The sequence below is a fragment of the Pan troglodytes genome, chromosome 21, assembly GCF_028858775.2.
Source record: "Pan troglodytes isolate AG18354 chromosome 21, NHGRI_mPanTro3-v2.0_pri, whole genome shotgun sequence".
Taxonomy (NCBI): domain Eukaryota; kingdom Metazoa; phylum Chordata; class Mammalia; order Primates; family Hominidae; genus Pan; species Pan troglodytes.
In genome coordinates, this window is record NC_072419.2 from 19,770,142 (window position 1) to 19,795,812 (window position 25,671).

The following is a 25,671-nucleotide window of genomic DNA, read 5'->3' on the forward strand; positions in this document are numbered from 1 at the left end:
TGTCTTCCCACTTCTCTCATTTACTGACAGATAATTTCTCCTCTCTCTTAGGCCCACCTGGGGTCCCCAGCCCCCCCTCTCAGATCTCACTTAATCTTCTGCCAGACCTCTGAGCTAGAAAAGTTTATCTCATCCATTAGCCAATCTGGAACCAACCTGTCCTTCCCCATAGACCTGTGTGGCTTAATTAGAGACAGACACACAGCGAGGGAGAAATCAGTTGGAGGCCTGTTGCTGCCCCATTTGGGGTACTTGCTACCCAAGCAGACCTGGCAAAGCTAGCTAGCATTTATTGGCACAGGGAAAAGCAGGAAGGAACCAAGTCTCACAGTTCATCCTCCACCTTCAGGGTTTTTGATCTTCTCACCCTGCGTGTTGATCTCTTATGTCACTTGCTCAGTGTGCAGCTTCCTTCACCCAGGGACCCAGAGGGTGAGGAGCTCTGCCTTCCCTCACGGTGTTATCATAGGGGCATTCCTGAGGAGTGGGTGACCACTCAGAGGGTCTCCCCATGCTGGATGGGATGCCTTGGAGCTCATTCGCTGTTGATCTGATTGTGCTTTTCCAAGATAAAAGTGCACTCTTTGAGAGCGCTGTGTTTCCTGGAAAGCATCTCCCATTGCCAAAGTACCATTCAGAATGATAGCTCCTTACCGACTATCAGCCACTGTTCCTCACCTTCTCTTGGTGAGAGCAGAGGTTCTCAGATGCGAGCCTGCAGAGAATCGCCAGGAGGCCTTGCTCAAACACCTGCTGCTGGGCCCCACCCCAGAAGCTCTGATTCCACAGGGGATAGGACCCGAGAATCAGCATTTTAAACACATTTCCAGGCGATTCCAACACTGCTGGCCTGGGGCCCCCATTTTGAGAACACATGAATTAAATTAATAACTCAGTATCATTATCAGTTTTTCTGTGAGCTCAGTTAGGAAACAATGGGCTAGTTCAGATATCTTAAAATTTAAAAAAAAGCTAAAATTAAAATAACACATACACATCCATATCCATATATATATACATATATGTGTATGTTTATACACACACATAAAAACACACTTATAAATGTGTATTTATGGGCCAGGCACAGTGGCTCATGCCTATAATCCCAGCACCTTGGGAGGCCAAGGTGAGCGGATCACTTGAGGTCAGGAGTTCAAGACCAGCCTGGCCAACATGGCAAAACCCCATCATCTCTACTAAAAAAAAAAAAAAAAAAATACAAACATTAGGCATGGTGGTACATGCCTGTAATCCCAGCTACTTGGGAGACTGAGGCAGGAGAATCACTTGCGCCCAGGAGGGGGAGGTTGCAGTGAGCCAAGATCACGTCACTGCACCCCAGCCTGGGCGACAGAGCAAAACTCCGTCTCAAAAATAAATAAATAAATAAAGCAAATGTGTATTTATATCTGCAAATATATATTTATATTTATATAACCATATACATATACTTTAAATATGTGTATATATAAGTATAAACAGATGTATATACAAATAGAAAATATTTGAATTCATATTTGACTTTGAAGAAAAGCAAGCAGATTCAGAAAATGTTCAGAATCAGAATTGAATTCAAGAGAGCAAAATACCTGCCCCCCGCATCTCCTGCTGAGCCTCGTTTCTGCACCTGCTTCCTAAACCCCTGCTGCTCTCTGTTGCTCTGCCAGGGCTGCTCCTTGGTGCACTTGCTGGGTGCTCAGTGGTGACTTGGTCACAGGCAGGTGGCAAGAGCTGTTGGTACCTCCAGCACAGTCTCTATATTCTCTCTCTGGGCAAAGGGAGAAGCTAGGCACTACCCATGATATCACTCAGAGGCAGATGACTGTGCCATCCTGTGCCAGGACTCGGGGTCACCACACAAGTAAGGGCCAACACAGGAACAGAGCCAGGGAGAACTTTTCCACCTCTGCCAGAGCTTCTTCTCATCCTTCCACATCCCAGAATCCACACATGGTTCGAGAGATGTAGGAGGAGTCAACTGTGGCCACACTTATTGGGCATTGAAATCCTGTTTGTCATTCCGTCCTTTTCCATCTATTCATTGTCCCTTCCATTCACTCAGAGAGCATTTAGTGAGGTCCTACTCTGTACTGGGCTCTAGGCCAAGTGCTGAGGCACAGAAGTGACAGAACAGACACGGTCCCTGCCTCATGGTTCTGACATCCTGGTAGGGGCCACAACACAGAAGAAAGCCCATAAATAGAATAATTTCAGCTAATAAATACTACAAATTAAATAAGCAGAATGATAGAGGGGAGCTTTTAAAGGGTGGGAAAGAACACTGGTTATATAAGATGATCAGGGAAGTCCTCTCTCTCTGGAGGTGACATTTAAGCTGAGACTTGAAGGATAGAAGAGAGAATGATGGGAACCTGGACTAGGACAGTGGCAGAGGAATTTGAAAAAAGGGATAAAATGCTCTTTTTGTTGTTAGCAAGTAATAAGGGACTTGAAGATGTTAACATGGCTAATGTAATTTACCCCATGGTACAGTTGAGTTTACAGTTCAGTCATTATTTGTGTGTGTGTTTTTAGCCAGAAACTGGACAAAAATAAGTAAATGTCTAATAATTTATAGAAAAAGAAAAGAAGTATATGTATGGTAGAGAAGTAATGAGGAGCAAGGAGGGATTAACTCTGCTGAAGATCAGGGAAGGTTTACAGAGAAGGCAGTATCTAAATAGGGTTTTAAAGGATGCATAGGAGTTTTCTATGTGGATACGGGAAGGAAAGACTTTGCAGGTAGAGTAGACAGAAAGAAGTGTGACACTGGGGCATCTATTAGCACTTATAAGCCTCTATATGAATTACAACAAGTCATTCCCTCTGGGAAGACAATATCACTTCCTTCATTCTCAACTTCAGCCATTACTTGCCCCCTCATCAGACATCTTTGCACCATGCACAAATTGTACAATGTACATGGCATGGTAGACCTAAGTGAAACTACAAGGGGTCCACTGTGCCCCTGCCTATCAGGCTTTGAAATCCTGTTTGTTCATCCAGCCCGCCAACCAGCCATTCATTCATTCAGAGGATATTTAGTAAAGTTCCTGGGGTTTTTTTCTGGTGTGACTGCAGTTATAAAGAGGGAAAGACCATTTGTAATTTAGTCATGGAAAACCGTGAAGATCCACCAGGCAGTGATACCCAAGCAGCCAGTAGGAGAGCATCAGGCTGGGAGTTCGAAACCCTGTGTCCTGGGCCCTGGCTTGTACCACCTTCCTCTTCAAAGATCCTCTAGAGGACAGGCATGGTGGCTCATGCCTGTTATCCCAGCACTTTGGGAGGCTGAGGTGGGCAGATCACCTGAGGTCAGGAGTTTGAGACCAGCCTGGCCAACATGGTGAAACCCCATTTTTACTAAAAACACAAAAATTAGCCAGGCGTGGTGGCGGGTGCCTGTAATCCCAGCTATTCAGGAGGCTGAGACAGGAGAATCACTTGAATCCAGGAGGTGGAGGTTACACTGGGCCTAGATTGCACTATCATACTCCAGCCTGGGCAACAGAGTGAGACCCCGTCTCGAAAAAAAAAAAAAAGATCCTCTAGATTATGCTTTGTAAAAATGGAGAGTTGAATCCCAAAACCCATCTTGTGCCCTGCCCCCACCAGGCAGGTCCAGCATGACTATTCTCAGGACTAGTTGTATTTTAATAGGGGATCATGGGATCATGGAGATAAAATGGCTTTAAAATCAAATGACTGAAACACTGACCACTTCTTCCATCCTCAAGGTGGACCTTTTTGGAGAGGCTGGCAATTGGTGGTGTTGGTCCTTTCTCTGCATTCTGAGCACTCTCTTTACACTGAGGTTGTTAGAAGAGGTATTCACTCTCCCCGACAGCTGTTTACACCCCTAGTAAGTATGAGCCAGGTGACTTTGGCAGGATTCCAAACCTCAGTTTTCTCATCTGTACAATGGGGGTGATGATAATTATATCCACCCAGTGGGAAGCTTTGAAAGCCAATTGGTAGAAGTGATACATAAAAGTGTTTGAGCAAGGCTGGCATGGAGAAGACATTTGAAAAAGGTGGAGGAGGTGGAGGTGTAGCTGTCACTAGGGAAGATAGGAGCTGGGCCTGAGGGGAAAAAACAGTGAAGAGAAAATGTAACAATGTGAAAGTGAGTGCTAGAAAAGTCTAATGAGAGAACAGAATAACAAAGAGGAGAAAAGAAGTGTTTTTACCACACAGATGCTACCCATTTTACTGGTGAGAAAGCTCGAGCCACAGGGAAATAACATGCTCAACATGAAGCTCCTCTTTTTTCAAACACTATGTTTTCCTGTATGTCTTATTGGCTGGAAAATAAAATAACAGTAACAGAGAAGCTTGGCTTCTTTAAGAGAGTACCGGCCAGGCTCAATGGCTCATGCCTGTAATCCCAGCATTTTGGGAGACCAAAGTGGGAGGATCATCTGAGGTCAGGAGTTTGAGACCAGCCTGGCCAACATGGTGAAACCCTGTCTCTACTAAAAATACAAAAAAATTAGCCAAGCGTGGTGGTGGATGCCTGTAATCTCAGCTACTAGGGAGGCTGAGGTGGGAGAATCACTTGAACCTGGGAGGTGAAGGTTGCAGGGCCTGGTTCTCTGTGTCTTCCTCAGTTCTCTGCCTCATCTGACCCACTGAATAGCTCTCATGTTTACATAGTGTACTATGTGCCATTTCATTCCTAACTTCTCCCCTCTCGAATCAGTGATAATCCATTGTTTTTATCATCACTATATCTATGGGTTTTGTTGACGAGACCTGATTAACCCTAAAAAGTCATTACACTGCACAAGTAAAGCAGTGTTGGGGTGGACTGTTATCTAGATGTGTATTTTCCTTAAAAAAAAAAAAATGAGGCCAGGACTTCCCCTACCAAACCAAGTCAGGGAGCAGAGTTGAGAATTAAATCCACAGTATACTGTGGGCCAGTGTTCTTGAGCCAGTCCTCTGAGAACTGTTATTCTGGAGCCGAGCAGCATTTAGGGGAGGCCAGGGAATTCAAAGTGGCTGCAGACTCTCTTGTTCTAACCAGCTCCAGGGTAGAAATTAGGACAGCACCGTATAGTGAAAGGAGCAAGGATTTCATAGCCTACTTACTATCTAGGGGCCTCTTAGCCTTAATTTCCTTATCTGTGGAATAGGGGCACTCATGTCTACCTCACAGGGATGTCATGAGACCAGATTTAATGTATAGTGCCTGGAATGGGTGGTATTATAGCTGCTATTTCTCCCAAGCATGCCTGTGTCCCCCAAACATTCCGTTTACCTCTCTCAATCCATGTTCCACCTTTCTCCATCCTATTTATTTCTTGGGCACATGATCTGCATGTATTACATCAACAGGCTCCCTTGCTGTCCAGCTTCTGATTGGGTTTGGCCAATGTTAGGCATGGCAGGAAATGAACGCCCACCTTACTTCCAACCCCACGGCTCTCTCTTTCCCTTTGGTTAACAGTAGCCTCTCCCTGTCCTTGCATCTTCAGGCCTGGAGATGTGAGCTCTCCCTGGCTTTACTGGCCCTGGATACTAGAGCATCCTTGGTGGTTTCTGGGCGCTTTGTCCAGATATGTTAAATTGTTCCTTTATTAAGCTCTCCTTAGTTACCCACTTGGAGGGTGCCGTTCATTCCCTGCTCAGACTCAAACTGATACATCCTAATATTATGATGTTTATATTGAGGAGAATAGTAAACATGTTCTCTGTTGAACATCTCCCCCTTCATGACCACATCCCAAAAGAAAGCCTCTGAGAACTTGTGATTCTCTTTTCTCGAACCTCAGTTAACTGAGGTTCTCATGGTAGAATTCTCGTTGGTGAGAACAACACTGGGAGGAGCTGTTTCTCTAGGATCAGAATAGGGAACTGTATCGGGGAAAAACGAAGTGTTCGAAAGGAGTCTGGGTGCCTTCTGGTGCATGGCCTTCTGTTCTCCCCATAAGGACCCTCACAGGAGGACAAACCCAAGGGAAGTCCTGCTCACAAGCCGTGGTTCTCCATACTGGTTCCGGCTTGTCAGTGCATTAGACCAACATCCGGATAGGGGTCTCTTAAAGAAGGTGAGAGAGCACAACATGGTGATGTTAAAACCTTACAGATGGCGAGCTGTGGTATCATAATTAGGAATCTGGGCCGGGCGCAATGGCTCATGCCTGTAATCCCAACACTTTGGGAGGCCGAGGCGGGTGGATCATCTGAGGTCAGGAGTTCAAGACCAGCCTGGCCAACATGGTGAAACCCTGTCTTTACCAAAAATACAAAAATTAGCCAGGCATGGTGGTATGCGCCTGTAGTCCCAGTCTTGGGAGGCTGAGGCAGGAGAATCGCTTGAACCCGGGAGGCAGAGGTTGCAGTGAGCCGAGATCGTACCACTGCACTCCAGCCTGGGCGACAGAGTGAGACTCCGTCTCAAAAAAAAAAAAAACAAAAACAAAAGGAGTCTAGATAATTTTACTTCCTTACATTGAAAACTTCCACTCCTTCAGAATTTCCCACTTTCTACTTTGCATTTTATATGGATACAAGCATTTCTTAACTTCCCCTCTGTAATCTAAATTTGAAGACAAAAACTGTCCAAATAAAATTTTCATAATATTAAAAATGTGAATCTCATACAAATAAAGAAAAAGCACATGCCAACTACTTAACTAAATGAATGAAAGAAAAGGAAGATGCTAATGACATCTCAGAGCATTTGAGAAACAGATGTTTATAAAGTTAGTGGGGAAAATGATGATGAAGTAAGTGTGTAAACATAAATAAGACTGATTAATGTCCTGTAGAGCCATAAAACAGTTAGCACTGAGTTATTGTTTCTACTAGACAAAAACATTTCTATATCTACAGAATGAAAATCTACAAGTTAACATGTAACTTTTAGTCTGGGCCCTAATCAATAGGAAATAATAAGCCAAGTGACAATACATGCTCCTACAGAATTAAATACTTTGGGGCAGGCCTGTGCCCCAATACTAAGTGATAAACTTGCAGTCATCCTTTTGCTTCATTTCCAAGTTTTGGAGAAGTTGTCTTAACAAGCCATGTGCTATTGGCACTGTCTCACCCTAGCACAGTACCTGGTACATAATAAATATCAATGAAGTGTTTGTTGAATGAATCCATGAATAGAGCTAACAGCCCAGCTTCCTATAGAGAAAGGTTAGCTAAGCTAAGTCAAGAGCGCACAATTGCATCAGCTGCCAGTTTTCCAAGCAGGAATCACACCATTTCCCTAGAGAATAACAGAACAGCAGTCCAAACAGGAACAATCTGTACAGGCAGGTGGCAAAGGGAACAGGTGCTGGTGGCAGGAGCTTTCTCTTCACCTCTGGCCATATGTGGCCTATGACAGCTCTATAATTGTTTTACAGTGTCGGGGGGGTCCTGTTAATAAATGGGCATTACTAGTTTCTAGCAGCACACAGAGCTGTACAGGTGCATCATGAAAGCACAAAGGAGAACTGTTAAGTCTCAGCTTCGAGTCTTTGAAAAACTGGCAATGAAGCTATTACCAAAAAAGCACCTGTCAGTGAAGAAAGTCGTTGGCAGGGCTTTGGAATTTTCCAACAGGTTTTACCCAGCTTTGAGCTAACAGGTAGAAGGATAGAGAGAAAGGAGAAGATGTTCTAGTCATTGCAGATAGAATCTACATTTCATGCATTTGTGAACCACTGGATTTTTATTTAATCTCCCCACCCTCAATTTGATGTTTTCAGCATTTGGAATAAAGTGGAGGTTTTTTTTTTTTGAAGTTAGTGTGAAATAATTTCTCCAGAACAAGTGTCTCTTTAGGATTCCATTCCGAGGAAGTCAGAGCTGAATAGAGTGAGAGGCTTTCTGCAACTCTCATTCTACCTCACCATGGTCATTTTACAGAATAAATAACCAAGGTCCTATATCAGTCAGCTTTTGTTGTGTAACAAACCACACTGGGTTCACTAGCTTAAACCCGCAAGGATTTATTATTTCTCGTGACTCTCTGGGTCAGCAGGGTGGCTCTCATAGCCTGGGTAGGCTCAGCCAGGGCTGGATGGTCTAGGACAGTCTCCATCTCAGTGACTGGCCATTGGCAGGCTGGTGAATCTGGTATAAATTATCTCTGCTGCACACGTCTCTCACCATTCAACAGGCTAGCTTGGCCTTCTTCACCGAGTGTTCTCAGCATTCCAAAGAGCAAAAAAAAAATAGGCAATCCTAAGGCACAAGTGCTTTTCAAGTCTCTGTTAACTGTTGTCCCTTTGGCCGCAGTGAGAAGCTCAAAGAAGGCCAGGCACAGTGGCTCATGCCCGTAATCCCAGCACTTTCAGAGGCTGAGTTGGGTGGATCACCTGAGGTCAGGAATTCAAGACCAGCCTGGCCAACATAGTAAAACCCCGTCTCTACTAAAAATATAAAAAATTAGCCAGGTGTGGTGGTGGCGGGCACCTGTAATCCCAGCTACTCTGGAGGCTGAGGCAGGAGAATCACTTGAACCCAGAAGGCAGAGGTTGCAGTGAGCCGAGATCGCGCCATTGCCCTTCAGCCTGGGCAACAAGAGGGAAGAGTGAAACTCTGTCTCAAAAAAAAAAAAAAGAAAAAAGAAGCTCAAAGAGTGTGGAAGCAACTACCTGAGGCGTGGATCTTTAGAGAAAAGAAGAATTTGTGGACATTTTTGCCAACCAGTCTACCATAAGTGCAGAGGTGCAATAACTTACCAAAGCTCACAAAACAGGAAGAGGCAATGCTGGGACCCAGACCCAGACCTTGAAACTCCTGGCCCCAGTCCTTTCCACAGTACCCTGAACCCTTTTCAGGATTCCAAGGTTAATGTCCAATGACCTTTGAAACCCATTTTAGAAGTACTTGGAGCAGAGAGATTAGCAATAGGTTTCAATGAGGGTTCTTAACTTTAGTGTTGAGAAGAATCCATCTCCTTAAGTAGGATAATAACTTGGCAAGGGTCCCTAGGCCACCCCTACCCCAGACCTCAGCTTCTGAACTCTGCCATCCATGTCCTTTGGCTTAATTTCCAGGTTCTCCCTCTCACCAACAGAACACCAGCCTTGGCCTGGGCCTTGGATCCCCTCATTCTATGCAGGGAGACACAGAATCACTGCAGGAGATGTTCGCCTTCTGGTGTCCTGTTCGACACCCGTTCCCTCTGGTCGTAGGAGGACTTAGATACTTGGGCCTTTTAGGTGCACTAATGATCTGGTGCCTCTTCAAATTGGGTCCTGGAAACCGAGTCCTAGACTGTTACCACTCTGTTTTCTTTGCCGGTAATGGAGAAAGCACTACTTGGAAAATCACCAATAATCCACACTCATTAAATATTTGCTCAAAGTTTGACTTAAAGGGGTGGCTGAACTCTAACAGGGCTGAAGAGGAGGGATGGAAGCCCCCTGGTGGCCACTGGTGGCCTGGCCTTTATAGCCCTGAGCTGGTTAGCTGCAGCCTGGAAGGCTGATAGAAAGCCTTGCCCTTAACTGGATGCTGAGGATGGCTGGCCTCACACCTCAAGGGCTTTATCAAAGTGGTTCTGGAAAGTATGATTTCTCCATCTCTCTACATTTGCAGGGATGTTTTAGGTGATGTGTGAAGGGTTTGTTTTTCTTTTTCTTTTTTTTTTTTTTTTGGCCTAACTCACTTTCCACTCTTGTACTCTGCTTCTTACATGTTTTCTTACACTTGAAAGCATAATTTATCCTTCATTTCAGTTCATTCTTTAGCCTAACAGGACATAAAAGAAATCGGTCCTGGAAAAGCTACCACTCTGTTTTCTTTGCCAGCAATGGAGAAAACACAACTTGAAAAAATTCACCAATAATCTGCACATTTTCAAGATCAAAGCAGTTTACAGAAGTATTCAAGACACACCAGTGAAGTGTTGATCTCCATTTTGTCAGCTGGCCCCAAGAACCTTCAATGAGGAGAGATACACAGGGATGGGTGGCCCCTCCACCTCAAAGCCAGCTCCCTACCCAAATGCAAAGAGTTGCCCATTCTTCATTTCTTCTAAAGCCTGAGATAATAAACGAGGTCACTGCCAAGCCCTAAAGTAAACATCGTTATGATACATTCTGCCACCATAACTAGGGATTCCTCAGCTATTAGTCAGACCTCGACAGCAGGCTCCATTCCCAAACCAGGACTGAGACCCTCCTGAATTCTTGAGCCATGATGTGCCTGTGTCACTGGCTCTCAGGGCTGTCGTCAGAGTGCCCAGCAAAGACTGAAGCATACGGATGGCCGTTTCCCCTCTGCCAGCAATAGTTCCTAAAGGGGCATTGCATTGTCATGCTTGCTATAAAATACGGCCATTGACATTTGCTCTGTTCCTGCTGCCTGAAGGGGAATGATTGCCATCATACACAGGCTTCATGAGAGCAGCAGCTGGTCAGCCTTGTCATCTGTGTCTTCACAGTGCAGTTTTTCCCCAGTGCATCCTGGCTGCCTCTTTCCAACACTTCTCAGAATAAGTCCCAACAAGCCCCCCACCACCCCCTGCTTCCACTCCTAGGATCGTGGTCTCCATCCATCTTCCTGAGCACTAAGAACAAGTGTGCCCCTTCTAGAAAGCCGATTTTATGGTCTAAAACTCACTTTATTCATTCTCCTGGTTTTCTCATCTTAGGAGTGCTTGCTCCTCAATCATGTTAAAGATAATCAGTGTGCCATTTTCTTCTTTTATCTCTTCAAACGGCAAAACTTTCGCTCTTCCCTTTGAAATACCACTAGTGGCATTCTTGAACTTATTTTTAGATGTGTGGGACTGTTCCAGACAAAATCGATGCTCGGCACAGATAAAGCCCCGAGTGTGTTTATCGTGGGTAGAAGAAAATGGAGTGTTTGAATGTGGAAGGCGCACAGCCATGTGCCTGGGTGCAGTATGGCTTCCTTTCATCTGGAAAAAGGAAACAAGCATTGTCGATAATAATATGCAGATGTCCAGCCCCAACTGAGGATATATTGCTAATTAACTATATTGTTAGTTTGTTTTAAGGAGAGAGGCTGTAGTGACATTAATTATAATCTCTGTTGTTTGTTGTTCAAAGTCTATGAGACAAAATGCATTGCTAATAATATCTTCTTTAATATCTTCAGTAGAAGATTCCTAGGGTTTTTGTTTTTCTTTAGAATCCCACATAAAAGCCACATTAGGAGTAATGAGGTCTGTAGCCTGAGCCTAATTAAAACAAAATCTAACTAGGCCCTCGTTACCCAATGATAACTTTAGCCATCATTATCATCAACTAGTACTTATTTGTTGCCCCCTGAGCTTGTGAAACTGGGGGAAGGAGGAGGGAGTTTGGAGACTGAAGATAGGGCCTGTTCTTTGCCTTTCAGAAATTTGCCAGCCAGTCTGCCTTCAAGAAGTCTGCCTGATTGTGTTAATCTGGGGAATAGTTACCAGTTTTTGCCTTAAAGAGAAAAAGTACTAAGCTTTCCTAGACAGCCACAATTTGTTACTGATTTGTGCCTCTTCTGGAGGTTCTGAAAGTAGTGAAATCAACCCTGTTCTTCAGATTCCAGTCCTTGGTTGGTGTTTGCAGAATAGGGCAGGTGGCTATTTGCAGACTGGGACAATGATGCTTAGCACATTTTTTCCAAAAGAGGATGCATCGCCCATTTCCATAGCTTTATCTTCCTCCTATTGTAGTGCTCATCCTAATTTGCCCTGTGGCTTGGTTGTCCAAAAGACCTCACTCCCTCTCTTTTGTATTCATCTGCCTGTGTCAAATGACCAGCTGGGGGACTCTGGCCATTCTGACCACTCTGACCCTAGATGTGGCTATGGCCATCCACCTTGGTCACAAACACAGCCACGATGAGCAACGCCAGCTATGCAGTGGCTGGAGGCAGTGATTGGACATTCTTGGTGTTGGACCAGGATGTACTCAGTATAAAGGACACAAGTGATTAAAACGTGTGGATTTGTCATCTGAGAAAAACTGCACCCAGCCTAAAGATGAGAGGTTTTCTCTTCTTGATTCATCTCAGCAGAGCTTTCCCAAGGGCATCCAGGGCCAGCTGATGAGAATGAGGAAGGAGGGATGAGATCCCAGCACCATGTAGCTTCAGCAAACCTCCAGGTGCCCCAGAGGATGCTACCAGAGAAGTGGTAGCCTAGTGGACAAGTCACAGCGCAGTGTGATAGAAGGCTGTCAGACCAAAGGCTGGTGGGCTAAGACTGTGCGTTGGGCCCGATGTGTATAATATTTAACTCCGTTATTTCATATGAAAACAGCAGGTGTCTCTGATCGTTACTCTCACCACATTTCAGCTCTGAAACCCTTTGGATCTATAAACCACAGCTCTGTCAGACCTGAGAGACTCCTTCACCAAGATTGCAAAGCTCCTGGACCCCTCCCCAGCTCCCTGTTCTCTTAACCTGATGCATCTGCTGTACGTTTACAAGCCTTTTTTATTTCAGTTCAAACATTGCTTCCTCTGAAAACCTTTCTTTCTTTTTAATACCAATTTGCAAAGGAAGGAGTTTTATAATACCTACCTCAAATGGTAACAGTAGGTTTTCTGGATTTCTCTCCTTCATGAGTATCCTTATGGATTTTGATAGATTCAGTGTACATCAGTCAAGTACAATCTTTTTTTTTGTCCAAATTCTCTGATCTGTGAGCAATGGGGGCCTGTCAAGCTGGCTCCTGTGTTCTTTCAAGAGTACCCTGTTAATCATTGAAAGCTTCCTTGCTTCTTGTTGCAGGAAAGTATCCCAAATTCATCTGTGCCTTCCCCGCCCAAGCTCTGCACTCAATCCATTTGTCCAAGGAATGCTGGTTCCTTTTGGTGAGGAAAAACCTCTTGCAATTGTGATAGTATTGGGTTGGTGCAAAAGTAATGGCCGTTTTTGCCATTACTTTCAATGGCAAAACCTTTATAATTTTCTGGGTCATCACAACTCAAAAATTAAAATCCCAAGAGGGCACATTGCTACTGGTACTGCAGCATTGTCAATGTTAACATTAAGATTAATGATAACAGTAAAAGACATATAGAGGTCACCATTCCAGGACCAGCGTGATAGCTCCATAATACTATCAGGGACCTAAGCCCACCATCTTTCCAGTCAGCCACGCTTAGACTACAGCCTCCATCCTCAGGCCTCCCAGCTGCCTCATTTCACATCAAGCCCTGTTTCCTCATTTCAGGCAGGACAAAGTGGAAGAGAGAAAGGCAAATGGCAAAACCGAATCTGAAAACTCCTTTTCAGCAGTTCTGTCCAGAACCTTCCACTCACTCCTCATGGAGCAGAATTGTGTCATATGGTCACACTCAGATGAAGTGGATGCTGGGAAATGTAGTTTTTGCCAGGTCCACAGCCACCTGAAGCAAACACCAAGTAAGAAAAAGAGGGGACTAGACATTGGGCAGGCAATTGCAATGTCTGCCACAGTACTGCCATATAAGGCAAAATGCTAGGCTGTAAGAACAGGATATTTTTATTACTATTCCTGTTTTAGATAAGTTCTAAAATAATAGAAGGAGAGGAGCACCAAGCAGTAGCTAAATAATTTGACCAATGAAGATCACCTGCCTCAGCAATGGAAGAGTTCATGTGCATAAGCCGTTTAATAGCTGCATTTCTTCTGTTTTCCTTCTCAGTGGTAGTCACAGCTCTGAAATTATAGTCACAAGAGGAAACATTGCTGCTGGTGCTGCAGCATTGTCAGTGTTAACTCATAGATAGTTAACTCAATGTTAACTCATTGTCAATGTTAACTCATAGATTGATGTTCAACTCAAAGACACATTGTGGGTAAAGCAATATTTTCCCAAACTGAGCAGGCCCCCTTGTGTCACTTTAACTGGGGCAGAATGAATTCAATGGCATTTTGGAAAGAATGGTCATGATGCTTTCCTTAAATTCCCAGACTTTCCTAAGGTATCATTTTCAGAGAAGAATGTTTGCTTGCCTGAATAAAACACAAAATATTTTACTTTTAACCTTGAGATCCACCCCTCTTGAAAATCTTTACTCTGCTGGAATAATTCAAGTGGAATACTCAGTGAGTGAACTTGGTCATAGCTGGACTGATGTCCTCAACCAGGACCTCCAAGGGGGGCTCTGCAAGGAGGATGTGCAGTAAGTCCCTTTGAGAAGAGATGAAGAAAGGTTTTCTTCTGCATTACTAGGATATTCTGTCTGTTGTCTCCTACCCTAGATTTAAAGTCTAGATGACTAAAATAATGGCTACTCTCAAATCTTGTTGTTGATTGAATAAAACAGGGTTTCATTCTATATGAGCCATCCTTAGCCACACTTCCCCTATCCTAGGATTTCCAATTTCTTAACAGCTTGGGGGCATGCCATTGCAAGGAGGCAAGGTGTCCAGTTAAATATGTTTTGAAAGAGGTGCAAGAGTAACTCAGATGTTCAGAGATTGTGATTAGCATTTCTTTATTACTTCCCATCTTCCGAATACTTTACAAACACCAAGCCTGTGTCTGGGGGGCAGGGCGGTTCGGAGAGATGGAGAAATGCCACAATTGTGTGCATAACTGAAGCCAAAACATACTTCAGCCCCAGTTGTCTGACTATTCCCGGCAGAGGTACTTGTGGCCTGAACTGCCCAGCCAGTGACCCTAACGCGACGCTTCCCTTTCCATGTGTAGACACAACCCAACCCAAGTATCTTGACTAATCCTGCGGGGAGGGTACAGGGCTCTTCTTATTATCTAATCTGCTTTACATGCAAAGTCCTCGAGTCCTAGAGAGTTTAAGGGGTTTGCTTGGTCTGGGGCTAAGCCAGAAGCACTCTGTGGTGGTGAATTTCCTACCAGGAAAAATTCAAGAGTCACATCAATCAATCAATCAGACTTAGTCCCTGTTTTTTCAGACATCTAGGCAAAATGTTAAAGAGTAGCAAAAACACATTTTCTACTTCTTCTAAAATGTAAGTGTTCATAGTAGGAAGAGTACTCCATTCACAGGGGAAAGGAAAGAGAGCCTCATTTTTAACCTAATTAAACAGTATACCTCCATTGTGGCTATGAAGTTAGGGCTTGATTTACAAGAAGTACTTAAGCAATTGGGAAGCAAATTCTGGGCCCCTTCCAAGATTTGTAATCCTAAATCCTGCACAAGAAATTCTCCATGACAATCTAACTGTCCTCCCTAATGTTGTTGGAGAAGTTTTAGGGTTGGAGATTAAGGGAAAAAAGCAAGGGAACAAATGCATTCAGCTATCTCCCCTTTGGGATGTCACAGAGAAATCTTATGTTGAGAAAAGATAGCATGCTCTCTCTCCTCTCCTGTCTTCTCTTCTCTTCTCTTCCCTTCCCTTCTCTTCTCTCCTCTCCTCTTCTCTTCACTTCGCTTCTCTTCTCTCTTGCTCCTTCTCTTTCTCTCTTCTATTCTTTCTCTTCTCTTCACTCCTCTTCTCTCTCGCTCCTTCTCTTTCTCTCTTCTCTTCCTTCTCTTCTCTTTTCTCTTCTCTTCTCTTTCTCCTTCTCCTTCCTCTCTCTCTCTCTCTCTCTCTCTCTCTCCATGCTAGGTTCAAACAATAATACATTTGGCCTCTGTTGCATTGAGTAATGTCTCAAAATGTCAGGGCAACTCCCTCTACCAGGATGTGCCAGGAGACGAAAACCATGGCAGAGAGGTGGCTGGAAAGGTGAACAAAGACACTGCCCCCGGCCACATCTTCTGAGCTGTGGAAAGGCGAGCAAAAACATGCTGCAGAGCAGCCAGCTTTCCCCTGTCATTGCATGTTTTAAAAAGGCGACAGATGAGGTCTCTATCTCCACCCTCCCCTTGGCTTCTTCGAACATTCAGAGGCGGTCTCTGAACCAGTGAGTTTGTTCCTGAGCCCCATTCCTATTTAAACAGATTTATAAAAATCCATTCGCAGCTGGGCTTGGTGGAACGTGCCTGTAATCTCAGCTACTTGGGAGGCTGAGGTGGGAGGATTACTTGAGCCCAGGAGTCTGAGGTTGCAGTGAGCTCAGTTGTGCCACTGCACTCCAGCCTGGACAACAGAGCAAGACCCTGTCTCTAAAAAATGACAAATAAATAAAAGTAAAAATAATAATCCCTTCCCTAAGGTTAGCTCTCCAAGAAGATATGTATCCGCTAGTGTGTTTCAGCCTCAGTGCTCTTGACCTTGGGTGCTCAGAGTCATGAGTGTTTTTATACCAGAGGTAACCCTTTGGCTGGGTCAGAGGCACTGTGGTGGGGGGGCAAAGAGGGCGTGTGGAGACAGTGTGCTGAAATATACACTCCCAAACCCCAAAACATGCCCAAGAATAACAAGAACATTAACCACTGACCCAAAGCCTGGTGAAATTCTATCTCCTTGTCTCTCTCCACCAGTAAACATGAAAATGCTATCCCTGAAGGCTGGAGTAAATCTTCTGTGAGAGGAGAGAGGGAGAAAAAGAAAGGCTGGTTTGGAAAAGGAGTCCAGCAACTTCTCAATCACTAGAGAAATTTCCCCATAGTGATAAAGAAATGGTGACATTTTTCACAGCTGGGAAAAACAGTGTGCTTGCACTTTTCAGTATAAAACCATTAGATTTCAGAATGCCTTTTCATGACTTTTTCTTTGGCTATTCCTGTCTCTTCATCCTCATCACCTATGGTTCTTTCCTCCTTCTCTCTACAACAGCTTCGCTGGCCATTCTGTTTCTCAAACCAGCCAAGCTCATTCCCATCCTGGACTTGAGTGCTTCCTTTGCTGTTCCTTTTGCTAAAATGTCCTTCCCCCAGATTATTGCAGGGTGCCACCTTCTCTTGTTCAGATCTTGCCTCAAGTGTCACCTTCTCTGAGGGCTTCTCCCTGACCACCTATCTAAGGTTTTCCCCAGCCACTCTCCATCATCTTCTTTCTTTTCTTCTTGGCAGTCACCGTTCTTTGATCTGATCTTATTTATTTATCTATGGATTTCTTGTTTATTTCCCTCACCTAGTTGTACATTTCAAAATAATAGGTCTCATGTCTATCCTGTTTATTGCTGTATCTCCTGTGCCTAGCATGGTTGGCATTTGTTGATTGGATGGATGGGTGTGTGGGTGGAAGGATGGATGGATGGATGGATGGATGGATGGATGGATGGATGGATGGATGGATAGATGGATATGTGAATGGATGTATGGATGGGTTGATGGACAAATGGACAGACAAATGGATGAATGTATGTAATCAATAATATGGCCCAAGAACTTTATCCAGCTTGGTCAGATCTTTCGCTCCATAGCCTACACAAAAGAAACCAACTCTGGACACTAGAGCTATAACTAAAGCCAAGGTGGTTAATCAGTTGAAGCTGTGAGAAGAGAAACATAATTTGGTTCCAGCTCTAAATGAACACCTGTTCTTCCTCAAAATAGTGTTTTCATTTTTAAAGTACTTTGAAGCTTAATAAATAGCCCATAACTCATTAACCCTCAGAAAATTCCCAAGTAGCAGGCTAGAAGTTTTCTGATGATCTGGCTTTTAAGACATGAAGAAACTAAACCATGGGTTTGCAAAACAAGTTTGGAATGCCCTACTGGCTTAATTTCAGCCACTGGAATTGTCCTTGCTCCTGAATATAATGGACTGTTAAGTGTGACATTTTTTAATCATGTGTCTCCTTAACAGGTGTTTGTTTGCTTGTTTGTTTGTTTTAGAATAACCTCAACGTGGGAAGTGACACCACATCAGAAACCAGTTTTTCTCTCTCCAAAGAAGCACCAAGGGAGCATCTGGACCACCAGGCTGCACACCAACCCTTCCCCAGACCGCGATTCCGACAAGAGACGGGGCACCCTTCATTGCAAAGAGATTTCCCCAGATCCTTTCTCCTTGATCTACCAAACTTTCCAGATCTTTCCAAAGCTGATATCAATGGGCAGAATCCAAATATCCAGGTAATTCTTGGCACCTGGAAGATGGGAGATAACAAAACAGTCCATCTTTTGTTTTCTGATGATTCCAGTGGAAACTGCTGCCTTACCTCACTTTTCTTCTTAACCCCCTAATGATTCCTGCTTAAGATCATGTTATCTCCATAAGAACAGTGCTGCATTTCATTAAGTGACACCCTTGATTGTGAGATGCACAATTATTTTGTGAACCACTCAAAAGAAGAAAACACTACCAATTAAAGTATGACACACCAAGGATTACAAGATACATACTAATTTAAGAGACAGTGAAATATAAAAGCAAAACAAAACAAAATAGTCTGAAATATAAAAACAAAACAAAACAAAATTGATGAAATGTGGCAGTTATAGGAAAAGTCCAATCTGACCTGTGAACAGATTGGGCAAATGTTTTCAAATACGAGTTCAAAGCACTCAGGAAAGCTGTTTCTCTTAATGCCCCTCTAAACTTGCCTTGGACACCAGAAATTCCTTCACAAAGAGACAAGCTTCCGTTACTCTAAAGTATACATGACTTACAAAACAATAAGAGGAAGGAAGTTGAGAACAGGAGTTCCTAGGAGACAGATGACTATCTTCCACTAACTTGGGATCTGATGAAGCAGTGGGAAATGGGAGGTTAGGGAAAGGGTGACTGGGGTTAAAAATAATAACTCTCATCTACACTGAAATAGCTCAGTATACTTTACAAAGCAAATGTTGATCGGATTTGACCCTCCCAACACCCTCATGAAGGAGACAAAGCCCGTGTCATTTTTCTAATACTATCGATAATGCACCAGATACTCAGGAAGTTACTGTTTGGTTTACCCAAAGTCACATGGCAGTAAATAGTAGTTATAGGGCTCAAATCCAGGCTTTCAGACTCCCAACCCACATTCAGAGGCAAACTCCTAATTTTGAATGTTGTTTGTACCTTTCTCTGTTTCCTCCCAAAGATGGTCCCCATGATGGTTGAGAGAGGCTCATCCCCCGGGCAACCCAGCCCCTATCCAACTCTCGTCCTCATATGCCTGCTTCCATATTTTTTTTAAAGATGGCCTCACTCAGTCACCCAGGTTAGAATACAATGGCACGATCATAGCTTACTGCAGCCCCTACCTCCCAGGCTCAAGCGATCCTCCCACCTCAGCCTCCCGAGTAGCTGGAACTTTAAGTGTGTGCCCCCACATCCAGCTCATTTTTTAATTTTTTGTAGAAACAGGGTTTTGCCATATTGCCCAGGCTGGGCTCAAACTCCTGGGCTCAAGCAATCCCCCTGCCTTAGCCTGCCAAAGTGCTGGGATTACAAGTATGAGCCACCACAGCCAGCCCATACTTGTAAGCTTTGCTTCCAATTCTTTCTATTTGTATAGGTGCACCTTTTCTGTACTTTTTCCTCTCTGGACCAAATGCCAATTTGCTTACATGGCAGAAAGTTCCTGAACTTGGACTCAGACCAATTGATCCTTCATTAACTGCCTCTCTCCACAGACTAACACCCTCTGCATGATACGGTTTTAGATCAGGTTTCGTTGACCTGAGTTGTTTTGCTCTTAACACCAGTGTCATGGGAGCACGCAAATCTCACTGAGAACACTTAGAATACCAACCCCCACTCTATATAAAATGCTGCATTAGGTTATAGGAAATTGAAAAATGTAAGGCCTGTTCCCTCCAATAAATTAGATCTGTGTGAAGATCCCAGCTACCACATAAAACAGTGCTGGAGGGATCATGAAGACAGAGGAGGAAAAGCACTGTGTCCCAAGGGGGTGGATCTCAATAGGTGGAAAGAAGTCGGACAGGCTCTATTGATGGTACAGAGTGACAAATGTTGTGGAGGTCACTCTTTGACAACCCATGCACAGAAATCACTACATGCCCCAGTTAAAATTTCTGGTGAGTCCTGTATTGTTTTAATTGATAAATTGGAAAAACAGGCCTTTGGCTCCAATGGCCCCTCTCCAGGGACTGGCCACGTGGTGTGATAAAGAGCAATGGAACCCTTTGGAATAGGTGCAGATTGGCAAGGAAGGCACTGACTTCATACCGTTGCTCAACCTTGTTTCCTATCATGGCTCATCCACGTGTTTATAGATGTTCTGGTTCCAGAATCAGGCAGTTCTCATCCCAAGGGTGTTTAGGCCATGCCCAAAACAATCTGAAGCCTGCTGTGGCTAGCACTTTTTCCCAGAGGTGGGAATGTCACTTGGGGCATAATGCTGAGGACTGAGCTATAATATCAGTGTAATTGATTTAAGAATTACTAACGCAAAGTCATAGGAAAATGCCTGGATGCGGGAGAACGGAAGGCTGCCGGGGACTGTTCCTTCATTGGAAAGTTATTGGCTGCTTTGTGCTTGAACCCAATTTCAGACAGAACTTCTTGGGATCCCCTTTCTGTCTTCTAGATAAATCCATCTGTCTGAAAATTCCCATTCCCTACCCAGACCTCACTTGGGTCTTTATTTTATTTTACTTTATTTTATTTTATTTTATTTTGACAAGGTCTTTCTTTGTCACCTATGCTACGGTACAGTTGTGCAATCATGGCTTGCTGAGGCCTTGAACTCCTGGGCTCAAGTGATCCTCCTACCTCAGCCTCCTGAGTAGCTGGGACTACAGGTGTGAGCCACCATGCCTAGCTAATCTTTTTTATTTTTTGAAGAGACCAGGCCTCACTATGTTGCCCAGGCTGGTCTCGAACTCCTGGCCTCAAGTAATTTTCCTGCCTCAGCCTCTCAAAATGCTGGGATTATAGACATGAGTCACTGCAACTGACCTGTCTTTTTAAAATATTACTTAAATATTAGGGAAAAGCTATAGCGTAAAGGCTGAAAGGCAGTTGGGACTCCCAGAGCTGGGAACCCCAGTTACCCTTTGTACAGCAAAGATCACCGTAACTCCCAAGAATAAAGGTTTACCATAGCTCCAGATGTGAATGTTATTGGCCAAATGGATTAAAAATTAATGCGGCTCCAGCCTAGCTACTGTCAAAGTCAAAAAATCAAAAAGAGTAAGCCAACAATACATTTTTGCCTACTGCCCAGTCAAGTTATTCTATTTCTGCTCTATACAATCCCTATCTGTTAATTTTCAGTGAGCAATACAGAGGGGTGGAGGGTGGCCAGCATTTTATTGATCTGATGACGTTTTGGCCCTGAAGAAAATAAAATTGTGTGCGTTTCTGGCCTTCTGTTTGTGGAAGATCACAAAAGGTTAGTATTGGTCACTCAGAAAGATGTTCAAAGAAAGAATAAAACAACTGCTACCCCTGGGAGCCCCCGCCTTCTGTTGGCGTGTAATTGTGTGTGTGTGTGTGTGTGTATGTGTGCATGTGCATGCACACAAACACACCCACACACCACACAGCACTAGCCGCTGCAGCCCCATGCACCGCTGCACTTGTGTAAACCAGTTCCCTGGTGGTCCTTTAAAACATGAGGTGCTTTCTACAAGGAGGTGATGGTTTCCGTGTTGGCAGCCCTCACCCCTTCCTCAGAGCACTGTTCTTTTGTTGAAATCCACTGGTTTGACACAGGGCCGATTCAGCCCAGCAGACAGCCCTGCTGGTCCCTGCCGGTCCCTGCCGGCCCCGTCAAAGCATTCCCTCTCCCTGGGTAGCAGAGTGAAGTCAGGTGAGGGGCCCTTCAGTAGGTCAGCTTCCGCTGCCAGGGCTTCTGGCCTCATCTGCCCCTTCCCCTGGCAACCTGCCTTTGCCCCCATCTGGTTCTCCCTAGCTGGAGCCTGGGAGCTGAATGGGAACTTGATACCCGCCTTCCCCTCCGCACCTCCCCACCCCTTCAGGCTCTGGAAGTGTTTCCCACGCTCCAGGGCTAAGGAAACAGCCTGCACCTTTCCAAAGTGACATCGCTAAGCCCATGCAAGAGGCCACATCCCGCCCCCTCTCCACCCTCCCCCACCCGGCCCCCAGGCCTCTTGACTTTCAGGATAGGAAATCCTTCTAAAAGCCCCAACACCTGCTTCTGTAGAGCATTTTAACTCCCAGAAGTCAGGCAGCCTCCTCGGTCCCAAGTGAATCAGACAATTCTATTTTAAGACTGGCTTCAAGCTGTGGAAGTGAGGAGGGGAAGAAAATGCGCAAAATAGAACAAAAATGGCCTCAGACTACTAAACTGAGTCTCCATATGAAATTTAAAACAATATAAGAGGTTGGGTTTTATTGAAAACAAAAATCATTCAGGAAAGAAAGTAAATCCCCCAGAACAAGTTAGACTTTGGTATCCTTGGCTGGGTTTTCAGTCTGCAGCTGATAGTCAGATATCAGAGACAAAAATCTCTGAAATAAATGCACTGTTAGGCTTACTGCATTGGTTCATTACTACACTAGCTATTCACAACCAAATATTCTCTTTTCTGGATCAAGTTGAGATTAGTATTCATTTCAACCAATATACTTATTTCTTTTCTCCCATTAAGACGGACTTAAAAATAGTCATGTAAAGGCCTTTTTTTCCTTGCACAGACATATTAACATGGCCACAGGCCTCTTGAGTGCCACAAGATACAATCAGATGAGTTGGCCAGGGTTACAGTTGTACGTGCTTCTACTTTTGATTTTGCCTCCTCCTTTTTCTCTAAAATACTTTTAGAGGAATGGCAGGTCTGGCTGGATAAGAATCAAGAAATTTCTCTGCCCAAGACATGGACCCATGCCCCTGTAGAGACAAGCCTGTTCGGCTCAGATTCTCATGGGGTACTGCTGCCAATATATGGAGGCAGATTGGCTTGTGTTTGGGATCAGGCACCACCATTTAGTCAGCCAGACTTGACCTCCGTAGCCCCATGCGGGTTACTGGACGTCTTTGTGCCTCAGTTTCCTTGTCTATAAAATTGGAATGACAATACTACCTATGAGCAGCTATGTAGTATAATACTATATATAAGTGTGATTATCTGTGAGGATTCAATGAGATCATCCATATGAAGTGCTTAGCACAGGGCCCAATATAGGATAAGCTTCCCAGAATGGATAGATGCTGGTTGGTGATGATATTGGAGATGAAGATGACAAAGGAAATGTACAAAAAAAAATTGGGAATCAGAAGAACTGGTTCAGAGACCAACACTATATCTTCCTTGCTGTTTACCTCGGGACCTTGAATTCTCCAAGCCAGTTTCTGTCCCTGAAAATTGAGTCTAAGTTGTGTAGAAGGGACAGTAATGCCTGGATTGGCGTGCTGCAAGTCTCAAAGCAGTAACTACAGTTAGCTGGGGTTGCCACCCTTGTTCTTAGAGCATCAGCAGGTGTGAGAAGAGGGAATTAGATATCTTCCTAGTCCATTTTGTGTTCTTTCCATGGCAATTGTCGAGGAAGAAGGGGTAGAATGATCTGGATTTAAAACCCTTGTTGGAGACATGTCCTTCAATGCTCTGTGCTCCTGAGGAAATCCTTTTCCTCTCTGGAAAATACCTGCCCACTCCCACCAGTTTCCACAGCTCACAAGGCTTAGAGGACCAACAAGCAAGAAGGCTTTCCTGAGTTTGAAGAGCATGGCCTCTGTATTCTCAGTGGCGTTGGTTTATTATCACCTAGACTGAGAATGGTGTGGGTTTCCCTATGGGAAGTGCATTTCCGAGCAAGAATCAAGAGTTTGCTTCTAGTCAATGTATTAATTTTCAAGAGAAGGAAAGCTGATCAAGGTGCATTGGAACTTTTCCTCGTTTCCTAAGACAGAATTATCGAAATGGGCACTTCTTTTGGACTCTCTTTCTTGGAGCTGGGGAGATTGTGCCAGAAATTGAACTTGAGGCTTTTGAAAGAGTTCCCTTTCTTTTATCATCATGACTTGAGTGTGAAAAAGTCCAGAAGAAAAAAATATACTAAGACACTTCAATTATGTGTGTTAAGGATGAGAAAGGACGGTAAGATCTAGAGACTTTGTCAGTTTGGAAATCTGTGCTCACTCCACACCTACAGTTCATCACATTGATCATTGTTCAAGACATCTTTATCAACGGATTCTTTGATGCTAAAAAGCATGTAAATAGAATGAGAGCAATAGGAAACATAAAACGAGCCCTCGCCATTGGAGAAGTCATTGATCACACTCATTAAGTCTTTTTAATTGGATGCCTATGAAACCTCAGGCTCAAGATTAGATTTCTTCTTTTGATATCAGCATGAGGTTTTCACTTTGTTAACTGTAGGGAAGGGTGCGGTGGATCCTAAGATTTGTTTGTTTTGTGTTTTGTTTTTGTTTTAATTCAGTTGAGGCAGTGGCTAGCAATTAAGGGGAAAAATAAACCTCTAAGTGTTGAGATTTAGTCATCGATATAGCTTTTGGAGTAAATTTGTATTTTGCTACTCATTGCCTGGCCAGGCAACAAATCTATTTTGTTTGGATCTGAGCAGCAGTTTGGAGAAAAAAAAAAAATCATATTGACGGTAATAGCTTGAAACATGAAATTGTTTTTATTCCCAGCTTGGAGAAATTGCAGGGCACGTTTTGTTTAAGCAATCCCTTTGACTCCAGTCTGAATACAAATGGAATACCAAAAGTGTTGGGCACATTCCCTCTTATCTCCTACCCAGAGACTGATTTCATTACCATAATTGCGGGCTTGCCTGGCTCTTGGCAGCCTCTCCCCTCCAAGACCCTTAATAGCTTTGCAGACGATTGTTGCAGCTCAGTTCCGTCTGCAGGCAGAGAGAGATGGGGCTGCAGAGAAGAAAGGTTATGTCTCCAAAGGCTCAGCATCGCCCTGTCACTGCCCAGCTTGGCTCGGCTCTACCCAGCTGTGTGCTCCTTCTCCACTTGTCTTTCTGAGCTTCTGTGTGGGTCCCTGTTACCATTACTCCCCCACGACCATTCATTCCAGCAAAGAGCAATGATACAAGATGTATGATGTATTCCTTTTGTTTTCTTCCCCCCCACCCTTTTTTTTTTTTTTTTTTACTTTCGGGATTACTGAAAAGCTCCACAATTATTTACAAATATGCAAAGGGTGCCTACAAGACTGGAGTAAGGGTGGTGGCATGGGGTAAAGCTAGTAGTGCCCTTCTAGGTGTCCCGTGACAGAGGAGAAGGGTGCACTTGGCCTGCTGCAGCCTGAGTAGACTCTGGGGTTGAAAGTCACCCTCTTGACCATGTGTCCAGACTCCACAAAACCACAGCCCGGGCCCCTTGGCTGGGCAACATCCTTTGAAGTGAGCAGAATAATTCAAACCTCCCCATTTGTAACACAAAAGGAAGGGGCTATTTGTCTCAGGGATGGGCACGTCCTGGTGCAATTTGGCAGAGCATCTCAGCAACTCTATCAGATGTCAGGTTAGGGCAAAAGTGGAAATGCGTCTGCCCAGTACATCTTGGGTTGATTACTTGGAGTGCATGTTTCTGATTCATTTGCACATAACTCATCCAGGGGGTGTTGCAAGAGCTATGCGATGGCCAAAGGAACCCAATGCGTCTTTTATTATGTTTTTTAAACAAGTCTCTCTACGTTGATTGTCTCTTGGAACCAAGAAGCTTCATTCTTCCAGCCCCGTGACAGACTTCAAAATGAGACTTTCATAAATCTGAGAACAAGTTCTAGCTTTGGCTCCAGGACTATCTGCTCTGACCCTAAGGGTTGGTTGAGGAGTGTGAAGGCTAGGATGAACCATGGGGTGAGTGAAAATCGTAGCTGGGAAAGCCTGGTCTTGAGGAGCTTGTACTTATGTCTCTATACACCCTGAAGCAACCAGCCCCAACCTGCACCTGTGGTCTTGTTGTTTCTTTGGTCTCATGAGGAGACAGTAGCTCTGTCACTTACTTTTTGAGAGACAGTGTGGCAAAGTTAGGGACAGCATGGGCTCTAGAACCAGA

The 25,671-nt window shown here is 44.2% G+C and overlaps 2 protein-coding genes across 2 annotated transcripts in view; one reads left to right on the forward strand and one right to left on the reverse strand.

Moving 5' to 3' along the window:
• Nucleotides 1-25,671, reverse strand: part of TASP1 (taspase 1) — a 454,798-nt gene that overhangs the window by 67,333 nt on the left and 361,794 nt on the right. The window lies entirely within an intron of this gene.
• ISM1 (isthmin 1) overlaps nt 1-25,671 on the forward strand; it is an 80,199-nt gene that overhangs the window by 32,395 nt on the left and 22,133 nt on the right. The window contains exon 2 of the mRNA XM_016937457.4: nt 17,603-17,842. Within this exon, the coding sequence (XP_016792946.1) occupies nt 17,603-17,842 (240 nt within the window). The remainder of the gene's footprint in view (nt 1-17,602; nt 17,843-25,671) is intronic.